Here is a 20,238-nt window from a genome sequence, read left to right on the forward strand (position 1 = left end):
TGGGAGGCGGGCACACTGATCTTGTCTCCACAATAAATATGGAGCGGAAGAGAGATACCATTAGTGGCCATTGTTGTACATGGGTGGCTCTTTTAACTGCGCCACTCTCAGTTACTTCAGCTTCAGACTTAATTTAATCTTATCACCAGTGATGAATACACACACAAAAAAAGTGTTGCTTCTAAAAAGCCCAGATTCACCGTTTTAACTACGGCCGTATCACTTGGAGATGAAAACTACTCCACTGGGTGGCTCCAGATGAATGTTTTAAGCACAATACAACCTGAACACAATGATTAGACACGAAAAAGTACCAATGTAAACAGTGCTGTTTTTATTTGGAGTAAAAATGCACTTTCATATCATTTTTCTTAAGTCACTCACATCTTAAATATGTTTGATACATCGGGAAGATAACTGTGATCTGGCTAAGTGAGACATTTTAATATGACAGCTGCTACCGACATATATAATATTCATATATTTAAAGTTACAAAGCCATAGCAAAAGTTTAAAGAGATTTTCCTGGTGATATCTTGACATCTCCACAGATTCATTTTTCCCCGATTTGGCAGAACAAGATCATAGAAAATATCATACCAAGTACCTATAAAATAAAATAACAGGATTAACATGGAAATTAAAAGAAAATGCTAGAGAAGTTATAAGTGAACAGAAAGAACATAACATGTGGAAAGATTCTGATATTGACAGTTTTAATCTTATTTATCTAAGTCATCTTTCTTATGGGAAATAGGAGACTCTGATGGGATAAAAGAACATGGAGAAAGCAATCTGAGATTTTGTGGGTTTTTTTTAATTTTATTAAGCTTCAGATGAAAATTTACAGTGCAAATTAGTTTCTCACTCAAAAATTACACACAAATTATTTCGTGACATTGGCTGTAATCCCCACATTGTGTCGGCACTCTCCCCCTTTCTACCCCAGGTTCCCCGTGCCCATTCATCCAGTTTTCTTGTCCCTGCCTGCCTTCTTTGCTTTTGGGAAGGTGTTGCCCATTTGGTCTCTTATACTTGATTGAACTAAGAAGCATGTTCCTCATGTGTATTATTGATTATTTTATAGGCCTGTCTAGTCTTTGGCTGAAAGGTGGACTTTGGGAGTGGCTTCGGCTCTGAGTTAGCAGGGTGACCAGGGGCCATAGTTTTGGAGGTCCCTCCAGTCTCTGTCAGATCAGTAAGTCTGGTCTTTTTTGTGAATTTGAATTTTTCTCCCATGATATGGTATTTCTATTTCTAGCTTTTTGAGGAGACATCGTATCATTTTCCATAGTGGTTGTATCATTTTACACTCCCACCAGCAATGCATAAGAGTTAAAAACTCCCCACAACTTCTCCAACATTTGTTATTTTCTGTTTTTTTAATTAGTGCCAGTAATGTTGGGACGAGATGGTATCTCATTGTAGTTTTGATTTGCATGTCTCTGATGGCTAATGATCACAAGCATTTCCTCATGTGTTAGGTAGTTGAATGTCTTCTCTGGTGAAGTGTCTGTTCATATTCTTTGCCCATTTTTTAATTGGATTATTTGTCTTTTTGTTGTTGAGGTGTTAAAGTATTTTATAGATTTTAGAGATTAGTCACTTGTCAGATATGCCCTAGCCAAAACCTTTGTCCAGGTCCCTAGGTTCTCTTTTTACTCTTTTGTCCACAGGCAGAAGAGGGGGAGATGGTGTATCGGGAGGTGGGAGGGAGAAAGAAAGGAAGAAAAAGAACAAAATGGTGGAGTGGTACGGGCCAGTGAGTGGAGGTAAGGCAGATCAGGGAGCCACTGGGGAGGGGAGGTGATGTATGGGGCTAGGTGGGAGGGAGAAAGAAAAGAAAGGGAAAAAATGGTGGCATGACGGAAGCCAGTGAGTGGACCCAGGGCAGTGGCAGACCAGTGGCTCTCTAGCCATGGTGGCATGACGGGAGCTGGCAGGATGCGGGGGAGGTGGCATACGGGGCTAGGTGGGAGGGAGAAAGAAAAAAAGAGAAAAAATGGTGGAGTGGTACAGGTGGGTGAGTGGGAGTGGGGCACACCTGGGGATTGGTAGGAAGGGAGGGAGGTGGTGTATGGGGTTAGATGGGAGGAAGGGAGAAAAGAAAGAAAAAAAATAGACACATGGTGGGAATGGGTGGGGTGGGCATGGAGGGGGGCTCATACTGTGCTGGTGGGAGCTGCCTGGGTGCGGGGGGAGGTCTTGCTTCTACCTACCAGAAGGGTGAGGGATGGGAAAGCATGTTTCTCTTGTTACCAGATGCTCTATGTCCTGTTGGGAGCTCCTTGAAGTTACCTTCCCGTACTCCCTGTCAGTGTTCATTGCTGGCTGTGTTTCAAGATGACTACGCTGTGCCATGTTAGTTGGCAGAGGATCTCCACTCCATAATTCTCTTCATTCTCTGTTTTCCATCAGTTTCTTCTTCCATTTGGTGTTTGATCTTAGTTCTGTATCTCTTCATTTGCTGTTTAGGTTTCCAAGACTGACGTTTCCATCTGTTTTACTTAGTTTTTCATATCATTACTGAAGAGGGGAGTATGGTGCATCTGTCTAGGGCACAATGTTGACTGCCTCACGTTTGCGGGTTCTTAATCAGGGTTTTCAAGTGACCAATCAGCCTCTGACTGGCTCTATTTGATTGTACAGTAGCAGCTGCCACCAGAGCACCCCCCTTCTCAAAAATGCGCACCCTTCAGTAGGGCATGTCCCTGAGAACTCTAGGGACTCAGTCCTCTGGGGGGTAAGTATACCTGTTTCTTCCCTAAAAAGGTTATAGACACTTGGTTTAGAACATCTGCATAAAATTCAAGAAGTCTAGAATTTCTCTTGCCATAGTTTCAGGCATTGCCAAGAACAATGAAAAAGCATGCTTTTTTTTTTTTTTTTTCCAACTTGTAAATCTGTGGGAGTAGTTAATTCAGGAATTTTCTTTGAAGTGAAAAAGCTCAGCTGAAAATCTGGGGCATAATTTCCATCTCATTAAATAGCTATTCTAAGAATGAGAGACCCCCAAAATTGCCCTACTTGGCTCTGCAGTTGGTGACTTGCAGGCTGTGGCTTTGATGTAGCAATGACAAGAAAGGACCTCTGTGCATTGCAGATCAAAAGACCTTCCCATCTGCCCCTTCCCCTGCTGTAGGAGGAGGGCAAGTTGCCATTTATGCAGGGTCGTCTCAACTGCTCCTACTGTATCAAGACTCTCTGCTTACTAATACTTTCCCGGAAATTCATTTCAAATAAGAACTGATGCCCAATAGCTATTCCTTCTTAAAAAAAAAAAAAAAGTTCTCTGCAAAAGTAATAATTTTCATTCAGATGTTGTAGAAGTTAGGCCTGAAAATTTCTCTTTTTTTCTTGATCCCAAACTTTAAGGCTGGGGTACAATCATTAGGAAAGAATAAAGAGAATGAGCAAGATAATGGGATATGACAACGATCTACTTCCACATTCTGAAATAGAAGCCAAACGTATGTCAGCGTCTAATATCGTACTTTCTTGCACTTCACTGTCTCTGAAAAGACAAATTTATCATTGCTCAGAAAAATTGCAAATAATTGAGAGCACCATTTTGCAGTAATGTTAAGACTCATGATGCTAAATAGGGTGCACAGGGTCCCATATCCAGAAGCAGTATTAAAAAAAGTTATAAAGTTATAGTTTTTCTCTCTATTTTATTCTTGTCAGGGTAACTTTACCCTATAAAATGATGACAAGCAGTGTCAATGGCTTATTTTACTAAAGATAGGAGAGAAAGTACTGATCGGTTTTTGTCCTTGTAAGTTGCTCTAGTCAAATAAAGGGAGATATGATAGACTTGTTACTTAACTCAGAATAATGAGATTTCTGAAAATGTAGATAAAATTTTCTTATAAATTAAAACATTTTGCATAGATCGTGAGCATCCAATCTAGAAGAACCCCTCAGGTCTGCAGTGTTAACAACAACAACAGAAAAAGCAAATAAACCCATTGCTGTAGAGTCGATTCCGACTCAGTGACCTTATAGGACTCGGTAGAACTCTCCTGTAGGGCTTCCAAAGAGTGGCTGGTGAATTTGAACTGCTGAGCTTTTGGCTAGCAGCCAAACACTTAACTACTGTGCTGCAGGGCTACAAACAGAGTCTTAACCCAAAATTTAACAGAGTCTTGAAAATAGATGCTAGCCCACTCCATCAAAGCCTAGTCCAAACAGACTAACACTCAAGACCTAAATGTCATTGGAGAGTTGTTTTCATATGGTATTTTTTCTGTGGAGATAGTCTGAGTATATTTTCTGCAGGAAGATATATGCTTCTATTTTGTTGTTGTTGTTGTTAGGTGCCGTCGAGTCAGTTCCGACTAATAGTGACCCTATGCACAACAGAATGAAACACTGCCTGGTCCTGAGCCATCCTTACAATCATTGTTATGCTTGAGCTCATTGTTGCAGCCACTGTGTCAGTCCATCTCATTTGCTGACCCTGTATTTTGCCAAGCATGGTGTCCTTCTCCAGAGACTGATCCCTCCCGACAACATGTCCAAAGTATGTAAGACACCGTCTCGCCATCCTTGCTTTTAAGGAGCGTTCTGGTTGCACTTCTTCCAAGACAGATTTGTTTGTTCTTTTGGCAGTCCATGGTGTATTCAATAATCTTTACCAACACCACAATTCAAAGGTGTCAATTCTTCTTTGGTCTTCTTTATTCATTGTCCAGCTTTCACATGAATATAATGCGATTGAAAATACCATAGCTTGGGTGAGGTGCACCTTAGCCTTCAGGGTGACATCTTTGCTCTTCAACACTTTTAAGAGGTCCTTTGCAGCAGATTTACCCAATGCAATGCATCTTTTGATTTCTTGACTGCTGCTTCTGTGGCTGTTGATTGTGGATCTAGGTAAAATGAAATCCTTGACAACTTCAATCTTTTCTCTGTTTATCGTGATGTTGCTCATTGGTCCAGTTGTGAGGATTTTTGTTTTCTTTATGTTGAGGTGCAATCCATACTGAAGGCTGTGATCTTTGATCTTCATTAGTAAGTGCTTCAAGTCCTCTTCACTTTCAGCAAGCAAGGTTGTGTCATCTGCATAATGCAGGTTGTTAATGAGTCTTCCACCTATCCTGATGCCCTGTTCTTCTTCATATAGTCCAGCTATATTTTGTTTTTAAAAATGTTTATTAGAGGTATTTTTCTCTCTGTGTTTCTTTTTATTGTTTTGAACTTGGGAAGCAAAGAAGGAAACATACCTAAGTGTTAGGTAAGTAGACTATTGTTGTTGCCTGCTATCAAGTCGATTCTGACTCATGGCTACCCCATGGGACTGATTAGAACTGCCCCACAGGGTTTCTAAGACTGCAGTCTTTACGAGAGGAGACTACCACATCTTTCTCCAGTGGAACCACTGGTAGATTCAAACTGCCAACCTTTCAGGTAGTGGCCAAGTGCTTAATCATTGTTCCACCAGGGATCCATCTAATGACTATAAGACAGGCTAATCTAGTTTATTGGGTACATTTTTATAGATTGGTTATCTATTTTCAAAGAATAAAAGAAGAGGGAATACATATTTTTTTTTTCCCTTTCAAATCCTAGAGGAAGAGCAGGAATTAAGTAAAATTTCAGTTTTTTGAATCAGCTATTTACCACATCCTTTCAGATATTCTAGGAACCGCAATTGACTGGCATAACTTGTAAAATGGTTACATATAATAATAATAATAATCCCACGGCCATCAAGTCATTCCGACTCATAGCGACCCTATAGGACAGGGTAGAACTGCCCCATAGGGCTTCCAAGGAGCAGCTGGTAGATTCAAACTGCCAACATTTTGGTTAGCAGCCATAGCTCTTAACCACTACACCACCAGCGTTTCCACATTTTATAATAAAAAAAAAAAAATTTACTACCATATAAATTCCATACCTGTAAGCACTAGTTTGTTTTTTTTTTTTTTTTTAAGTTACTATATGGGAGATTTTTATTAAAGTATTTTACCTGTACACGTCTTTAGAAAAACCAGTAAAATATCTAAATATGCAACAAATACACAGAGCACACCAATTTCATAAAATTGTGAACAGTACTATTCCTCTTGCAATCTTATCTTCCACTAGATGTACCTAGATTCTTAGCAATGCTTTTGGCTATGATATGAGACACATCAGTCTTCCCAGTTGATTATGTCCCTATATTCTCTGGCTTTGCTTTTAAGAGACGTCTTAAAAGCATTTATGGGTTGTAGCAGGGAATAATCAAATTTCTGAATTTTGGTAAAATATACAATTTGACACGTTGACACTTACCTTGAAAATTTCATTTAGCATCTGCTCTCTCAATCTTCTGTTGAAAGTATTCTCTATCAATGCATGTGTGTTTGTTATATTTATAAATCTATGATTATATATGTGTGTGACTCCCTACTCACCTTTATGACCATTAGCTTATATTTATAAATTAGCATAAACCAGAGTACAAAGCAGAGAAGCAAAGGACATTTTATAAAAGGCAGAATCGAGAGAAACAGACCTAATGCGTAGCACCATTTGACTGATCATACATCAGACCTAAAGAAAAACAACCATACTAACAGGGGATGTTTTGTATCTAGACCTATTCATTTGGGCTACAAGAAAGTAACATTCAACGACCCGATTTGCTGCTATTCTCCTTTCTCTGATGGCTGCCTAGGAAATTCCACTAGAAGCCTAAATGACCATTTAGAATACTAAATTGCTCCAATCCCAGCTACGTTCCTCTCTAGCAGTGATGTGGCAGAAGTGAGGGGTAGTAAGCTACCAGAAAGTCCAAGGTGACCATTGCCCAGCTTTCAGTGAGAATGAAGCGGAAGTCCCTCCTGTGCTAATCAGCCCTCAGAGGCAATAACAGGGAGACATCGCACATTAGTGATGACATCAGCATGTAATAAATGCCCTGAAATGGGACTGTGAGTGAATTTGATCCACTTGCTATCTCCCCTGGTGATGCAGTGGTTAAGAGCTAGGCTGCTAACCTAAAGTTTGGCAATTCAGCTCTACCAGCCACACTTTGGAAACCCTATGGGGCAGTGCTCCTTCAGGTTTTCTATGAGTTGGAATCAACTCAGTGGCAACAAGTTTTGATACCTGAATTACCCAAGATCTGGGATGATTCCAACAATGCTTCTCTGAAGCAGTTTTATTTCATTTTCTTGCTACGGATTTTAGGCCATATAAAAAATACTTCGCATGTTCTAAAAAAGCCATGCCAAAAAAAATCCATAAGATAAAAAATCTAGATGATATATATTTTTTAAACATCAATAATCAATTTGATGAAAGTAATTAATTAACCTGAAGCAAAGCCTCTTTGAAAATGTCTCCAAATCAGCCCACAGACCTTAAGCTGAGAAAATTGGAGGCCTTGCCTCTAGTTTTTAGAACCTGTTAGATTTCACCAGAATGGGACAGCAGGAAAGCAGCTCCCCACATTGAGCTCAGTTTTTACTTTCTGTTTCAAAATTAGGAAGAAAACGCAAAATTATAAGGCTGTGTTTTGCTTTTTTTGTTGCTGTTTCTTCTAACTTCTGGATACTTTAACTCTTGTGCTAGTTTTCAATGGGGAAAGAATATCTGGGAATGAGAACTGTGTGGAAATTATAATTAATTTTATATTTTTCGCAGTAGAGACATTACCCAAAAATGATACTCTTGCGCCCTACTCGATAGAACTGTGAACCCTTCTCCAGATTCAAGACTGATGGAGAGAAATGCAGGGATTTGGGCACTTGGTATCCCAGTGATTTTCAAAAGCGCTGGTTTTTATTTAGTTCAGTACAATTATTTGTTATAAAAATCAATGTGCAAACAAGAGAATGAATGAAGAGTCAGTAATGCAAGATTATACCGTACCTCAATAACTGCCAGTCCAAATGCTATTCCAATAACTATGATAATATGTTTTTCCAAATACTGGTTTATTGAAGAAACACATGTCTGTAAAAAATAAATAAATAAAAGTTACTTTTAATAAAATGTTGAGCTTATTTTAATTAAGATTTTTATTGAGTTGATTGACTTTCTAAATTGCTACCAAGGAGCATACTCAAAAAAGGGAATTGGATTGTTCCCTGCACACCCCTCTCTTCCCAAAAAGTTTTATCTATGGTGGTTTGTTCATATATTAAAAATCATTTGAAAAGCAATGGTTTGCTTCAGCTACTCAGTTGTTGAATCTGTGGATCTTTGATTATAAACAGTAATTTTAGAGCTGAACTTGCCTCATCTTTTTATTTCTTAGGTTTACACCCTAAGCAATGAGTTCCCAGGTTGAGGTTTAGGTAATAATATTGCAAATCTCCATTTTTAAAACAGAATTTTTTACAAAATCCCTTAATATTTATCAGTGTTACATGTTTCTTCAAAAGAAAAAATTATTCTGTCTACTGTTAAGTCCTTACTTTAGATAGAAAAGGAAATTTAGAAACTTGTCTATGTCACATTTTTGGGGTGAAATTTATTCAAAGACGCATGTACTTCCAACCTTAAAACATTTCAGATCAAACTAAAAATTCTGATAATTGTAAATTATAAGGAAAACTAAAAAAAAGGAAAATTGTTTCACAATGTAATAGTGGTATTGTCTGGATTGTCAAAAAGTATATCATCCTTATGATAATCACGTATGTGCAAAAGGCTAACAAAACATTGTCATTTGTTAAATAAAAAAAGTTCTCCAAAAAGCCAAACTAGACAGTCTTTGCCTATTCATTCCTGGCTCTAATGGATTTCTCCATTTATATCTGACCCAAGTGGTAAACATTAAAGGGAATTATTACATTTAGGATTAACTAAGAGACTAATGATTTTATCTACTGTGAAACATTCATTCTATGTGAGAGTTTTTTTCCCCCTCCCCCTCCTCCTCCTCCAGATAACCAGGTTATATGGGTGAAAGAGAAGGGGGAAAAAAAGGGAAATGTGAATTATAGCCATTCCAGAATTTCTATTTTTCCAGACTTGTTGCAAATGACACAAGGCAGATGAAAATATCTTATGAATTTATGACCTTCTTTTTGGGAAACTGGTACAGCTATCAGCCTACATTCAGCTGAATTATATGTGAACTTTGAGGGAATATCTATTATTTTTTAGGATAGTGCTAGTAGCTTTTCAAAATCGACCTTGAAGAAAAACATTTTTAATTTGATTCTTTTACAGAAGCAATCTGCAATTGAATTTACTAATTTCCTCATTATCCTGACTGGAAACTACATTCAATTACAGTACATTTATTTCCCTTCTTCTTTGTGATTATTGTGTCACTAAAATTAGTTATGAAGGAAGGAAGCTGGAAGGAATATAAAAAGTAAGAATAAAAATTTCTTTATTATATTACTTTGACGATGAAAAGTCATAGTAAAATCGTAGTCTGGTAGATAACTTCTCCCCCATGAGTTACTTTAAATATTAGTGACAGAAATTTCCTTTCAGAACAAAGCCTTTCTAATTTTTATAAGATTAGTGAAAGGGATATGAATAGTCAGGAGGAAGGAAGTTTCATTTGAAATACTTTCTGTTTCCTTTTATATATTAACCTCAGTAGCCATTACTAAAGCAAAAAATGCTAGACTGAAAATAATTTTCAGGTACTACCCACTGCTGTCCAGTCAATTCCTACTCATAGTGACCCTATAGGACAGAGTAGAACTGCCCTATACAGTTTCCACCGAGTGCCTGGTGGATTCAAACTGCCGACCTCTTGGTTAGGAGCCGAAGCTCTTAACCGCTATTCTATCAGGGTTTCCTTTCAGGTATTACAGCACCTGCTGCTTGCGGGTATTACAGCAATTAATTCATTGTGAATATTAATAGCTTTTATGTATCTCTCTCCCAACTAGATTACAATCTCCTCAGGGATCCAGAAGCATGTCTGATTCTAGCAACATTCTGTCTGACACAAGAATGGCGATGAATGAATTAAAACACTAATGGAAAAGAAAAAATACCCCAGTGCGGTTGAGTCGGACTCATAGTGACCCTATAGGACAGAGTAGAACTGCCCCATAGAGTTTTCAAGGAGCCCCTGGCGGATTTGAACTGCCAACTCCTTGGTTAGCAGCCGTAGCACTTAACCACTATGCCACCAGGGCTTCCATATCACTTGTCATTTTTGTATGCATTCCTGCCAGGCAGAGGGAACAGCTTCTGTAAAGCCCTGCAGTAAGGGACATATGTCCTCTGGAAAGCTGAGTTAGATGGGCTCCCATAGTATCTTGTGCTGATCCCTATCTTAGCAACACCAGTTGCCCATTGAATTGACATTGCCTAGCAATTATCTCTCCCTCTTCCCTATTTGAGTGTCAGCTCCGTGAAGGCAGACATTGTGCCCTGTTCAGGGATGGATCTCCTGTGCCTTGGACAAAGGTACATAGGACGTGATCAATAAATATTTGGTGAATTAATCAATAATAAATAAAAGAAATATGACATCTACAAATTTATTCTAAACCTACAACACAGAAAAGGTAAACTTAGCTTTTTCAATTGACTTAAATGTGAGAGGCAACTTCTCAACTCGAGCAATAACTAGGCAAATTGGCAGATACACTTATCATCCAGAGGTTAAATCCTTAAAGGCCAAATCTTTTCTTTATATCTATATGATTAGTTAGGAGATAACCCGTCAATTAGACAAAAGACCTTAATGTTTGAAAATTAAACATGTTGATTTATCGTAGAATTTATGACAATGAGGAGAATATTGAATACGATCTTTGAAGAGGGAAAAATTAAACTCTTATCTATTCATTTGCCTCCTCTTGCAGTAGAATATTTTTTGACCTTTTGCCTGGGTATAAATGATGCCCGACTCATAGAAGAAATGAAATACTTTATATACACATATATATACAAATACATATATATATATACCACCATATGTATATATCTACTCCTCACCTATTGACTATCTCTTTATCTGACATTTCACATTTATGACAGTAGTAAAAAATCTACTATCCAACTATTGTGCTCATTAATGACATACATCTGGCAGTAACCCTTTTGTGACCAGTGGGACATACAGCACCCACCCACATTTTCTGCCTCTTGGGTCCAGAGGGACAACATATGTGTCCCACATAATATTTTGTGATCTGATGTGTTCATCATCCACCTTTGCATAATGTCAATTTTCGCATAATGGCCTGGTCTTTAGAACCTAACCATGTCGAGAAGCGAGGAGTGAGTGTGTGTACATACATATATATGTATATATATGCTCATATCTTTAAACAAATGTTTCTTCCTTGTTTGAGGAATACCAGTGATACTGATGTCATGATTCACATTACTATTGCTGCAATTTTATTTTTGTAGAGACTTTCATTGTGAAAAGAGAATAACAAGATTACTTTCACTACCTCATTTGATTTAGTTCTCACCTGTTTGTAAACATACTTTCCTTCATAAATTGCACAAGATGAATTTGAGTTAGGTGGACATTCACATGACTTGTAATACTTCTCGAAATTATTTCCCCAATCAGCAGCTCCATTTACCAAACCACAGCATTTAAACTGTCAGATGAAAAGCAGATATAAAAAGCAGTCACTAAAGAAAACAAAAAGCATCATAAATAATTGAATTATATTATTCTGAAGCCATTATTAAGATTTTTCTTATATTAAAATATTGTGTAATTCACCTCACCCATCTTTCTGAATGTGTACAAGCAAAAAATGAAGGAATTTTCCATTTTGGTCTTAATGAAGGAAGAATGGGCTGTAGATGCAACAGTCATGGGAACTTGGGAAGAAGATAAAGAATTCACCTTCCAGTTTTTAATAGCAAAAGAAAGGGTCAGAATCAAATCTCTGTATCCTAGATTTTAGCAAAGAAGATTACAAAGAGTTCATGAGAGATTCAAAGTCTCTTAAAAGAAATGTTGCTCAAATAAAAAAAAAGAGACAGAAATTTTTTTTAATGAAATTTCTATTTCATGATCATTGGTCATTCCTGGAGCAGAGTAATAGAAGGGTGAAAGGTAACTCAAAGGCCAAAAAAGATGCTCAAGGGGCTGCCCAACAGACTGGCTTTTACATGGAGATAGAGAGAGAGACAGAGAGAACGTGAGAGTGCTACGAATGAAGGATGAAGCTCTAAGAAAGATGTCAGGAAGATTAAGACCCAGAATAAACTGAAACATGGGGAATTGTTAAGCAGAAGAGGAACAAGCGTCGTGGCCATTTTTGGAGAAAGAATAACAAATATTGGTTTTTAGAAGAAATGGTTGTTGCTGTTATGTGCCATTGAGTCCATTTCAATTCACAGAGACCTCATGTGACAGAATAGAACTGCACCAAGGGTTTTCTAGGCTGTAATCTTTATGGGAGCATACCACCAGATCTTTCTCCATCAAGTAAGTTCAAACCGCCAACCTTTCACTTAGCAGCAAAGAGCTTAACCATTGAGCTACCAGGGCTCCTTTAAGGAAGTGGTAAGCCCTATGATCCAGGGCATATGGTACACAATATTACTAGACAAAAGAGAGAGAAGTAATCATCTCTCATCTTGCTTCTATCCGCTCTATCTGGGAGAAAACTATGCAGAAATGGCAGAAAAAAATTGCTGCAGTAATCAAGCCCCAAACTGGACAGTTCTCTAGGCTCAGATGCATTGCAATGCCAGGATATTGAAAGAACTCTCACTTACTGGCTGGATGATCATGTTACCCATGTTACTTAAATCTGTCTGTGCCACAGATTCTTCTTCTATAAAATACAGATAATAATAAAACCCATTGCTGTTAAGTTGATTCCAACAAATAGTGACCCTATAGGACAGAGTAGAACTGCCTCATAGAGTTTCCAAGGAGTGCCTGCTGGATTCAGACTTCCAACCTTTTGGTTAGCAGCTAAACTCTTAACCACTAAGCCACTAGGGTTTCCACAGATAATCATAGCTGCTAATAACAGTATCTAATGCATACATTTGTTATAAAGATAAAAATGAAAAAACCCACATAAAGATATGAAATGTTTAGCCCAGTGCCTGGCTCATAGAAAATACTCAATACATGTTAGCTGCTATTGCTTTTGTTTTTGTTGTGTTGTTGTTGTTTCCATTATGCTTTCACAAGAATGTGTTCTGCTTAACGTTGTTATCAGTAATTTGGATAAAGATATGAAAAGTATCTTTTCAACTCTAGCTGATGAGGCACTTGAAGAGATGATTAATACCCTGGAGAACAAAATCCAGCTTTAGAGATGGTGAAACAATGGACTTGAACTAACAAGTTAAACTAAGGCAGATATAAAGTCTTGCATTTTGTCACAAAGACTTAATTGCACAAATATGTAACTCAGCAGACTTTCATATGACAAAAAATTGAGATTTCAGTTGGTTCCAAGGTCAATATTAGCAAAGAGGGCAATCTTGAAGCAATCTCCTTTCCTGTTCCTGTGGTAGACTTGACTAATTGGTCACTGTTTCCCATTAAGTAATCTTGAATAATATTAATTTATGCAAAGGGAGTGTTAGACCCACTATTTGGTTTATATACATTCACAGGTCAGTGCATCTTTGGAATACAATATACCTCAGTATTCATTAGGGAGGCATAGAGCCATACTTGTAGCAAGACAGGGTAGGAGGTAAGAGGGTTACAGTTTGGCATAATATCTGGCAACTAGTTCAGAGGTGGAAGCATTTGAGGAAGAAGTTGATTAGGACTTATTGACAGAGATATAACAGCTGGATGAATAAGGCACTGTGCAATGAATGATACAATAATATGCAGACAAATAGTCATCTCCAAGAATCCAAAAGGGGTACATCCCATCAGTAAGTTAAAAGGAAATTTATGTGAGAATTGTCTGAAATCCAAAGGGAAAGGTACTTAGCATCTGCAGTTTCTGTCCATGTGTGCCAGGGCCCCAAAGTTACCCAGCCAGGGTTAGGGCCAAGACTGTTTTCCCAAAGAAGCATAACTAAAAACAGAAAGGCATCATGGATAAGAAACACACACACAAAACTCAGAATAGGCAGTCAAGAAGAAATATAGTCCTATGAACACAAAGAGCTTCAGACACAGGATTTCTATATATGAATGGGAGTATAGCATTAAGAAATCAGTGGTTGGCACTGAGACCTTGAATCCCAGGGACAATGTGCAGCAAGTGAGACTCAGACCCTCGCCCAGAAGTCTGTTGGTTACCTCTAGTACATCTTCTTCTGGGTTAATTCAATAGGGAAGTCAAGCCCCAGACAGTGGAGGAACTGAGGTTGCCTAAAATCTTCCCGCTTTAGCCTGGATAAGTCTGGGCTCTAGAATGGGAATGATTCTGGAGAGAAGATAATGAAGGAACACAGCAATGGGAGAGCTAGGAAAAGCACAACAGAGAGGAAGTTAAACAAGGACTGACCCATATGAGGTTTTAACTCTTAGAAATGATGCTTTAAGCAGAATTTTCTGAGTTGGAGTCTATCCAAATAGGAACTGGTTAATGCTGTGGAAGAAAATGTCATCCGATAAATAGTTCAAGAAACCAAGAATTCTTAAACTTGGAAAGCAAAGCTTCTAGGAAACACACAATAGCCATTTTCGATGGAAAAGGTTCCATGTGTAGAAGCATCAATAGATTTTCCTTTTCTTCCAAAACTCTAGAAGGAATAATGATGTAAGTTCTAGGGAGGAAGATTTTGTTTCGAATTAAGAAAACACACTAACAATCAAATTTGTATATAAATTGAATGGGATGGGCAAAAATTAGCAAGCTTTCCACTCTTCAATATTTAGAGGGTGGATGACCATAAATACAAAATATTTCAATCAATGGGAAGTTGAGTTAAACGACCTATAAAATCCATCCCTGCTCTAGGATCTGAGAATTTCTATGACATGTATGAGATGATTTTTATGCATAGTTAATGTGAAAGGATTCTGATTAAAGAGGATGTGGTTAGGTGGAGTTCCATACAGTAAGTAATGTTTTAATTGAGTCTTAAAATACAAGCAGTATTCAGAAAGAGAGAGAACAGTAGTAAGTACAGTGCAAAGATGGGGATGAACTCTTTTTCCAAAGAAGCGTAACTAAAAACAGAAAGGCATAATGGATAACACACACACACACACACACACACACACACGCAAACAAAAAGAAGGGACACTGAAGAAGAAATGTAGCCCTGTGAACATAAGGAGCTTCAGTCGCAGGAGTCTCTACATAAGAATGGGAACAAAGGCAACAAGGCAGAATTGTTTGAGGGACCTTGAATAGACAATCCTGGCTAGACTGAAATGTTTTCTTTACAGGGTAGTATTTAGTAAAGTTAAACGATTGGGTAGAAGCTAAATAGTAGAATACCTTCAATGCCTGCCTAAGTTTTAAGTATACCCTAAAGACGGTGAAGAAGCAAAAAATAAATAAAGGAGAGGCAGGTTAAGAAGAGGATGGCACGATGACAACAGCAATTCAGCTCTTGAAAAGCACTCCCAGTCCCAGCCTTCATAAAGGAGGCTTTCTTAGTGTACTGGTTAAAAAAAAAAAAAAATTGTTGTTGTTGGCAGCCGTTCAGTCGATTCCAACTTGCATGAGCGCCATGTGATAGAGTAGAATTGCCACATGGAGTTTTTTAGGCTATACTCTTTATAGAAGCAGATCACCAGGCCTTTCCTCCAAGGTGTCTCTGGGTAGACTTGAACTTCTAACCTTTGAATTAGCAGCCAAGCGCATTAACCATTTGTACCACCCAGAGACTCCCGACTGTAAAATAGGGATAATGATATTAGCCATCTCATAGGGTTGTAGTGAGGAATAAATGAGCTAATGTATATAAAGCCTGGAACAGAGTAAGTGGCAATAAATTTTAGCTGTAATTATTTGTATGAGGGAGGAGCAGAAAAGATAGTGACTCTTCAAACTCCCCAAACACATTATGCTTCTAAATAGAAAATATTAAAATAATTATTGATTTGACCCTATCAAGGCTTAATCTTAACCTTATAAACATATCTTTCTTAAATCATCGTCCTTTTAAACTGCTTCAGAATTCATATCATTAGAAAAATATTATAATTTTTGTTAGGTTTTTTTTTAATTCCCTGGTGACACAATAATCACTCAAATTTGCAAAATGGAGACATTTTTCAGTCTTTAAAAAATGTGTGCAGAGAAACTATGCCCAACTTCCCAAATGATCTGCAAATTTTAATTACCACTTCTTCAAATTCGGCTATAGTTTTCTGGAATTTCACTGCAGCATCACCTGTGTCACTCAAAAGCTTTGCTTCTTCATGGAGTGTTTCATTCACAATGCGTGCATACTGAGAAAAAAATTGTTTTTAAGTTATTCATGCCAGAAAGTAGTATTTCATTTTTTCAGAATTTTCCAAAAGTATTAAACACCATATGGTACATACCTCAGGTCTGAAAACAGCTCCTATGATACCTGCTGCCACCTGCAGGAGCAGGATAAGAAGCAATCCTATGAAAAACTAAGAAAAGAAAAAAAAAAAAAAAAAGGAAACAGAATATATATTATTTCCAGCACATTCAGTAACATCCTGGGACATATCAGCATGGCCGTCTCTCTCTCTCTGCAGCCGTGGTCACATCACAGTTGGAGTATTACTATGCTCTTCATGTTTTCCACAAGCTGAACATTTGGGGTCGTTACTACTCGGAAACATTTGCTCCAAAGACTGACCAAGGAAAGTGGTTAAAACGAAATTTATTGATAGCGCTATTGGCATTGTATATACTGAACAGAGGAAAATTTGAAAAATCAGATGAAATTATTTGAATATGATCTTTCTTCCTCCCTCTCTTGATCAAATACAAGCACATACAAACTCAGAACTAGCTCCAAAACGGTATTTAACCACCATCAGAATCACCTGGGGTCTTGTTATAAACGTAGGTTCCAGGAGCTGGCCTCAGATCTACTGAATCATAACTTTGGCAGCTACAGCCCACACTTTTTTTTTTTCCCCCAATAACTTGTAGTCTATTTAAACAACTGTTGTCTATTAAGTGTGCTGTAGCATTATGACTAAAAAAAAAAAAACAATGTACACACCTTAGTTAAAAAAAAAACTTTATTACTAAAAAATGCTAACCATCATCTGAGTCTTCGGCAAGTCGTAACATTTTGCTGGTGGAGGGTATTGATGGGTGCTGACTGATCAGAGTGGTGGTTGCTGAAGACTGGGGTGGCTGTGGGAATTTCTTAAAATAAGACAACAATGAAGATTGCCTCATGATTGACTCTTCTTTTCACGAAAGATTTCTCTGCAGCATGCAATGCTGTTTGATAGCATCTTACCCACAGTAGAACTTCTTTCAAAATTGGAGTCAGTCCTCTCAAACTCTGCCACTGCTTTATGAACTAAGCGTATGTAATATCCTAAATACTTTGTTGTCATTTTAACAATGCTCACGGCATCTTCACCAGGAGTAGATTCCATCTCAAGAAAGCACTTTCTTTGCTCATCCATAAGAAGCAACTCCTCGTCTGTTAAAGTTTTATCATGAGATTGCAGCAGTTCAGTTACGTCTTCAGGCTCCACTTCTAATTCTAGTTCTCTTGCTATTTCTACCACATCTACAGTTACTCCCTCCATGAGGTATGAATCAACTTCTTCAAACTCCTGTTAATGTTGATATTTTGACCTCCTCCCATGAGTCATGGATGTTCTCAATGTCATCTAGAATGGTGAATCCTTTCCAGAAGGTTTTCAACTTACTTTGCCCAAATCCATCAGAGGAATCACTATCTACGGAAGCTATAGCCTTACAAAATATATTTCTTAAGTAATAAAACTTGAAAGTCAAAATAACTCCCTGATCCATGGTCTGCAGAATGTATGGTGTGTTAGCAGGCATGAAAAAAAACATCCGCCTCCTTGTAGAACTCCATCAAAGCTCTTGGGTGACCAAGTGCATTGTCAAGGAGAAGTAATATTTTGAAAGGAATCTTTTTTTTTTTTTTGAGAAGTAGGTCTCAACAGTGAGCTTTAAATATTCAGTAAACCACGTTATAAACAGATGTGCTGTCATTCAGGCTTTGTTGTTCCATTCATAGTGCACAGGTAGAGTAGACAGCATAATTCTTAAGAATATTATTCTTAAGATTTTTGGAATGGTAAATGAGCAATGGCTTCAGCTTAAAGTAATCTGCTGTACTATCCCCTAACAAGAGAGTCAGCCTATACTTTGAAGCTTTGAAGCCAGGCATTAACTTCTCCTCTTTAGTTAAGTCCTAGATGGCGTCTTCTCCCAATAGAAGGCTGTTTTGACTACATTGAAAATCTATTGTTTAGTGTAGCCCCCTTCATCCATTATCTCAGCTAGATCTTCCGGATAACTTGCTGCAGCTTCTACATCAGCACTCGCTGCTTCATCTTGTACTTTGCTGTTATGGAGATGGCTTCTTTCCTTAAACTTCATGAACCAACCTCTGCTAGTTTCAAACTTTTCTTCAGCAGCTTCCTTACCTCTCTCACCCTTCATAGAATTGAAGAGAGTTAGGGCCTTCCTCTAGGTTAGGCTTTGGCTTACAGGAATGTTATGGTTGTTTTGATCTTCTGTCCAGACCACTAAAACTTTCTCCATATCAGCCATAAGGCTGTTTTGCTTTCTTATCATTCATGTGTTCACCAGAGCAGCACTTTTAATTTCCTTCAAGAACTTTTCCTTTGCATTCACAACTTGGCTGTTTGACACAAGAGACCTAGATTTCAGCCTAGCTTGGCTTTCAACATGCCTTCCTCACTAAGGTTAATCATTTCTGGCTTTTGATGTAAAGTGAGACATACTACTCCTCCTTTCACTTGAACAGTTAGAGGTCATTGTGGGGCTATTAGTCGACCTAATTTCAATGTTGCAGTGTCTCAGGGAATAGGGAGACCCGAGGAGAGGGAGAGAGGTGGGGGAATGGCCTGTTGATGGAGCAGTCAGAACATGCACAACATTTATCTGTGAGGTCTGCCATCTTATATGAGCACAGTTTGTGGCACCCCAAAACAATTACAATAGTAATACCAAAGATCATTGATCACAGATCACCATAACAGATACAATAATAATTTTTTTTTTTTTAAGTTTGAAATATTACGAGAATTACCAAAGTGCCACACAGAAACACGAAGCGAGCACATGCTGTTGGAAAATGGTGCCAATAGACTTGGTCAACCCAGGGTTGTCACAAACCTTCAATTTGTAAAAACTGCAATATCTGTGAAGCGCAATAAAGCAAGGTATGCCTGTACTGACAGACTCTCTTCCAGAAGAGCTCATCACAACCTTATATATACAAATACTTTGTTCACTTCTGCCCAGGCTTAAAAGTCTGCTCCCCTCTTTTCTTCTTTTCTTGGGCTACTCACACTGTAGCTATTTGTTTACTTGTTAACCATCATTGTTGTATTGGATACTGTTGAGTCAATTTTCAACTCATATGGACCCCGTGTGACAAAGTAGAACTGCCCCACTGGGCTTTCTAGGCTGTAATCTTTACACTAGCAGGTCTCCAGGTCTTTTTCCCACAGAGCCCCTGGGTGGGTTTGAACCGCCAACCTTTCAGTAAGCAGCCAAATGCTTACCCATTATGCACCAGGGCTCATGTCAATCCTCCCTAGCGGATTCTAATTGTCTTAAAGTCTTAGGAATCACTTATCACAGAATCTCTCACACAGCAGATACTTAGTAACACTGAATGAATGAATGACTAAAATCTGTCAGGGTATTCTCCATTCTGAGCCAAATATATTAACTTCCGTAATCAAACCCTCTAAATAATAGTTATAGTTAGTGTTTTCTTGATCTTGGCTTGTTCTTCTGACAGACAATAAGGATGGGAGAGAAGCCTTGAAAATCAGAAGGTTGGATATTAGAATTTCTCTGGAGAACTCACCAGAATGAGCAAACAGCGGCTTTCTTTTATGGCACCACAGCATCCCAGGAAGCCCAGAATCATGATGATGGCACCCACAGAAATCAAGATATTTGCAGGAACACGGAAGTGAACAGAAGAATCTCCATAGCTGATAATCTGAAAAGAAAAAAGATTAATGGCAAGAAATCCCTTTCCTTGAAGTTTATTTTGCTCATTCAACATATGTTCATTGAGTACCTACTATGTACCAAGCCCTATTCTAGATCTTGAGATACATCAGTGATCTAAACAAGCAAAATTTCTTGCCTTCATGGAGCTTACATTCTATTGAAGTGTTATTTGCCTGAATAATGTTTCCAACTCTATATTTTTCTAAAATGG

At 38.1% G+C, this 20,238-nt stretch overlaps 1 protein-coding gene across 3 annotated transcripts in view; it reads right to left on the minus strand.

The window, feature by feature from the left end:
- Positions 1-313: 313 nt before the first annotated feature.
- Positions 314-20,238, minus strand: part of TSPAN8 (tetraspanin 8) — a 54,204-nt gene continuing 34,279 nt past the window's right edge. For all 3 annotated transcript variants that reach the window (XM_049883894.1, XM_049883893.1, XM_049883892.1), the window contains 6 exons: positions 19,876-20,013; positions 16,382-16,456; positions 16,178-16,285; positions 11,403-11,537; positions 7,870-7,953; positions 314-607 (listed from right to left, as the gene is read on the minus strand). In XM_049883894.1, the coding sequence (XP_049739851.1) occupies positions 554-607; positions 7,870-7,953; positions 11,403-11,537; positions 16,178-16,285; positions 16,382-16,456; positions 19,876-20,013 (594 nt within the window). In that variant the 3' untranslated portion in view covers positions 314-553. The remainder of the gene's footprint in view (positions 608-7,869; positions 7,954-11,402; positions 11,538-16,177; positions 16,286-16,381; positions 16,457-19,875; positions 20,014-20,238) is intronic.

Source organism: Elephas maximus, chromosome 4 (genome assembly GCF_024166365.1).
Source record: "Elephas maximus indicus isolate mEleMax1 chromosome 4, mEleMax1 primary haplotype, whole genome shotgun sequence".
Classification (NCBI taxonomy): Eukaryota; Metazoa; Chordata; class Mammalia; order Proboscidea; family Elephantidae; genus Elephas; species Elephas maximus.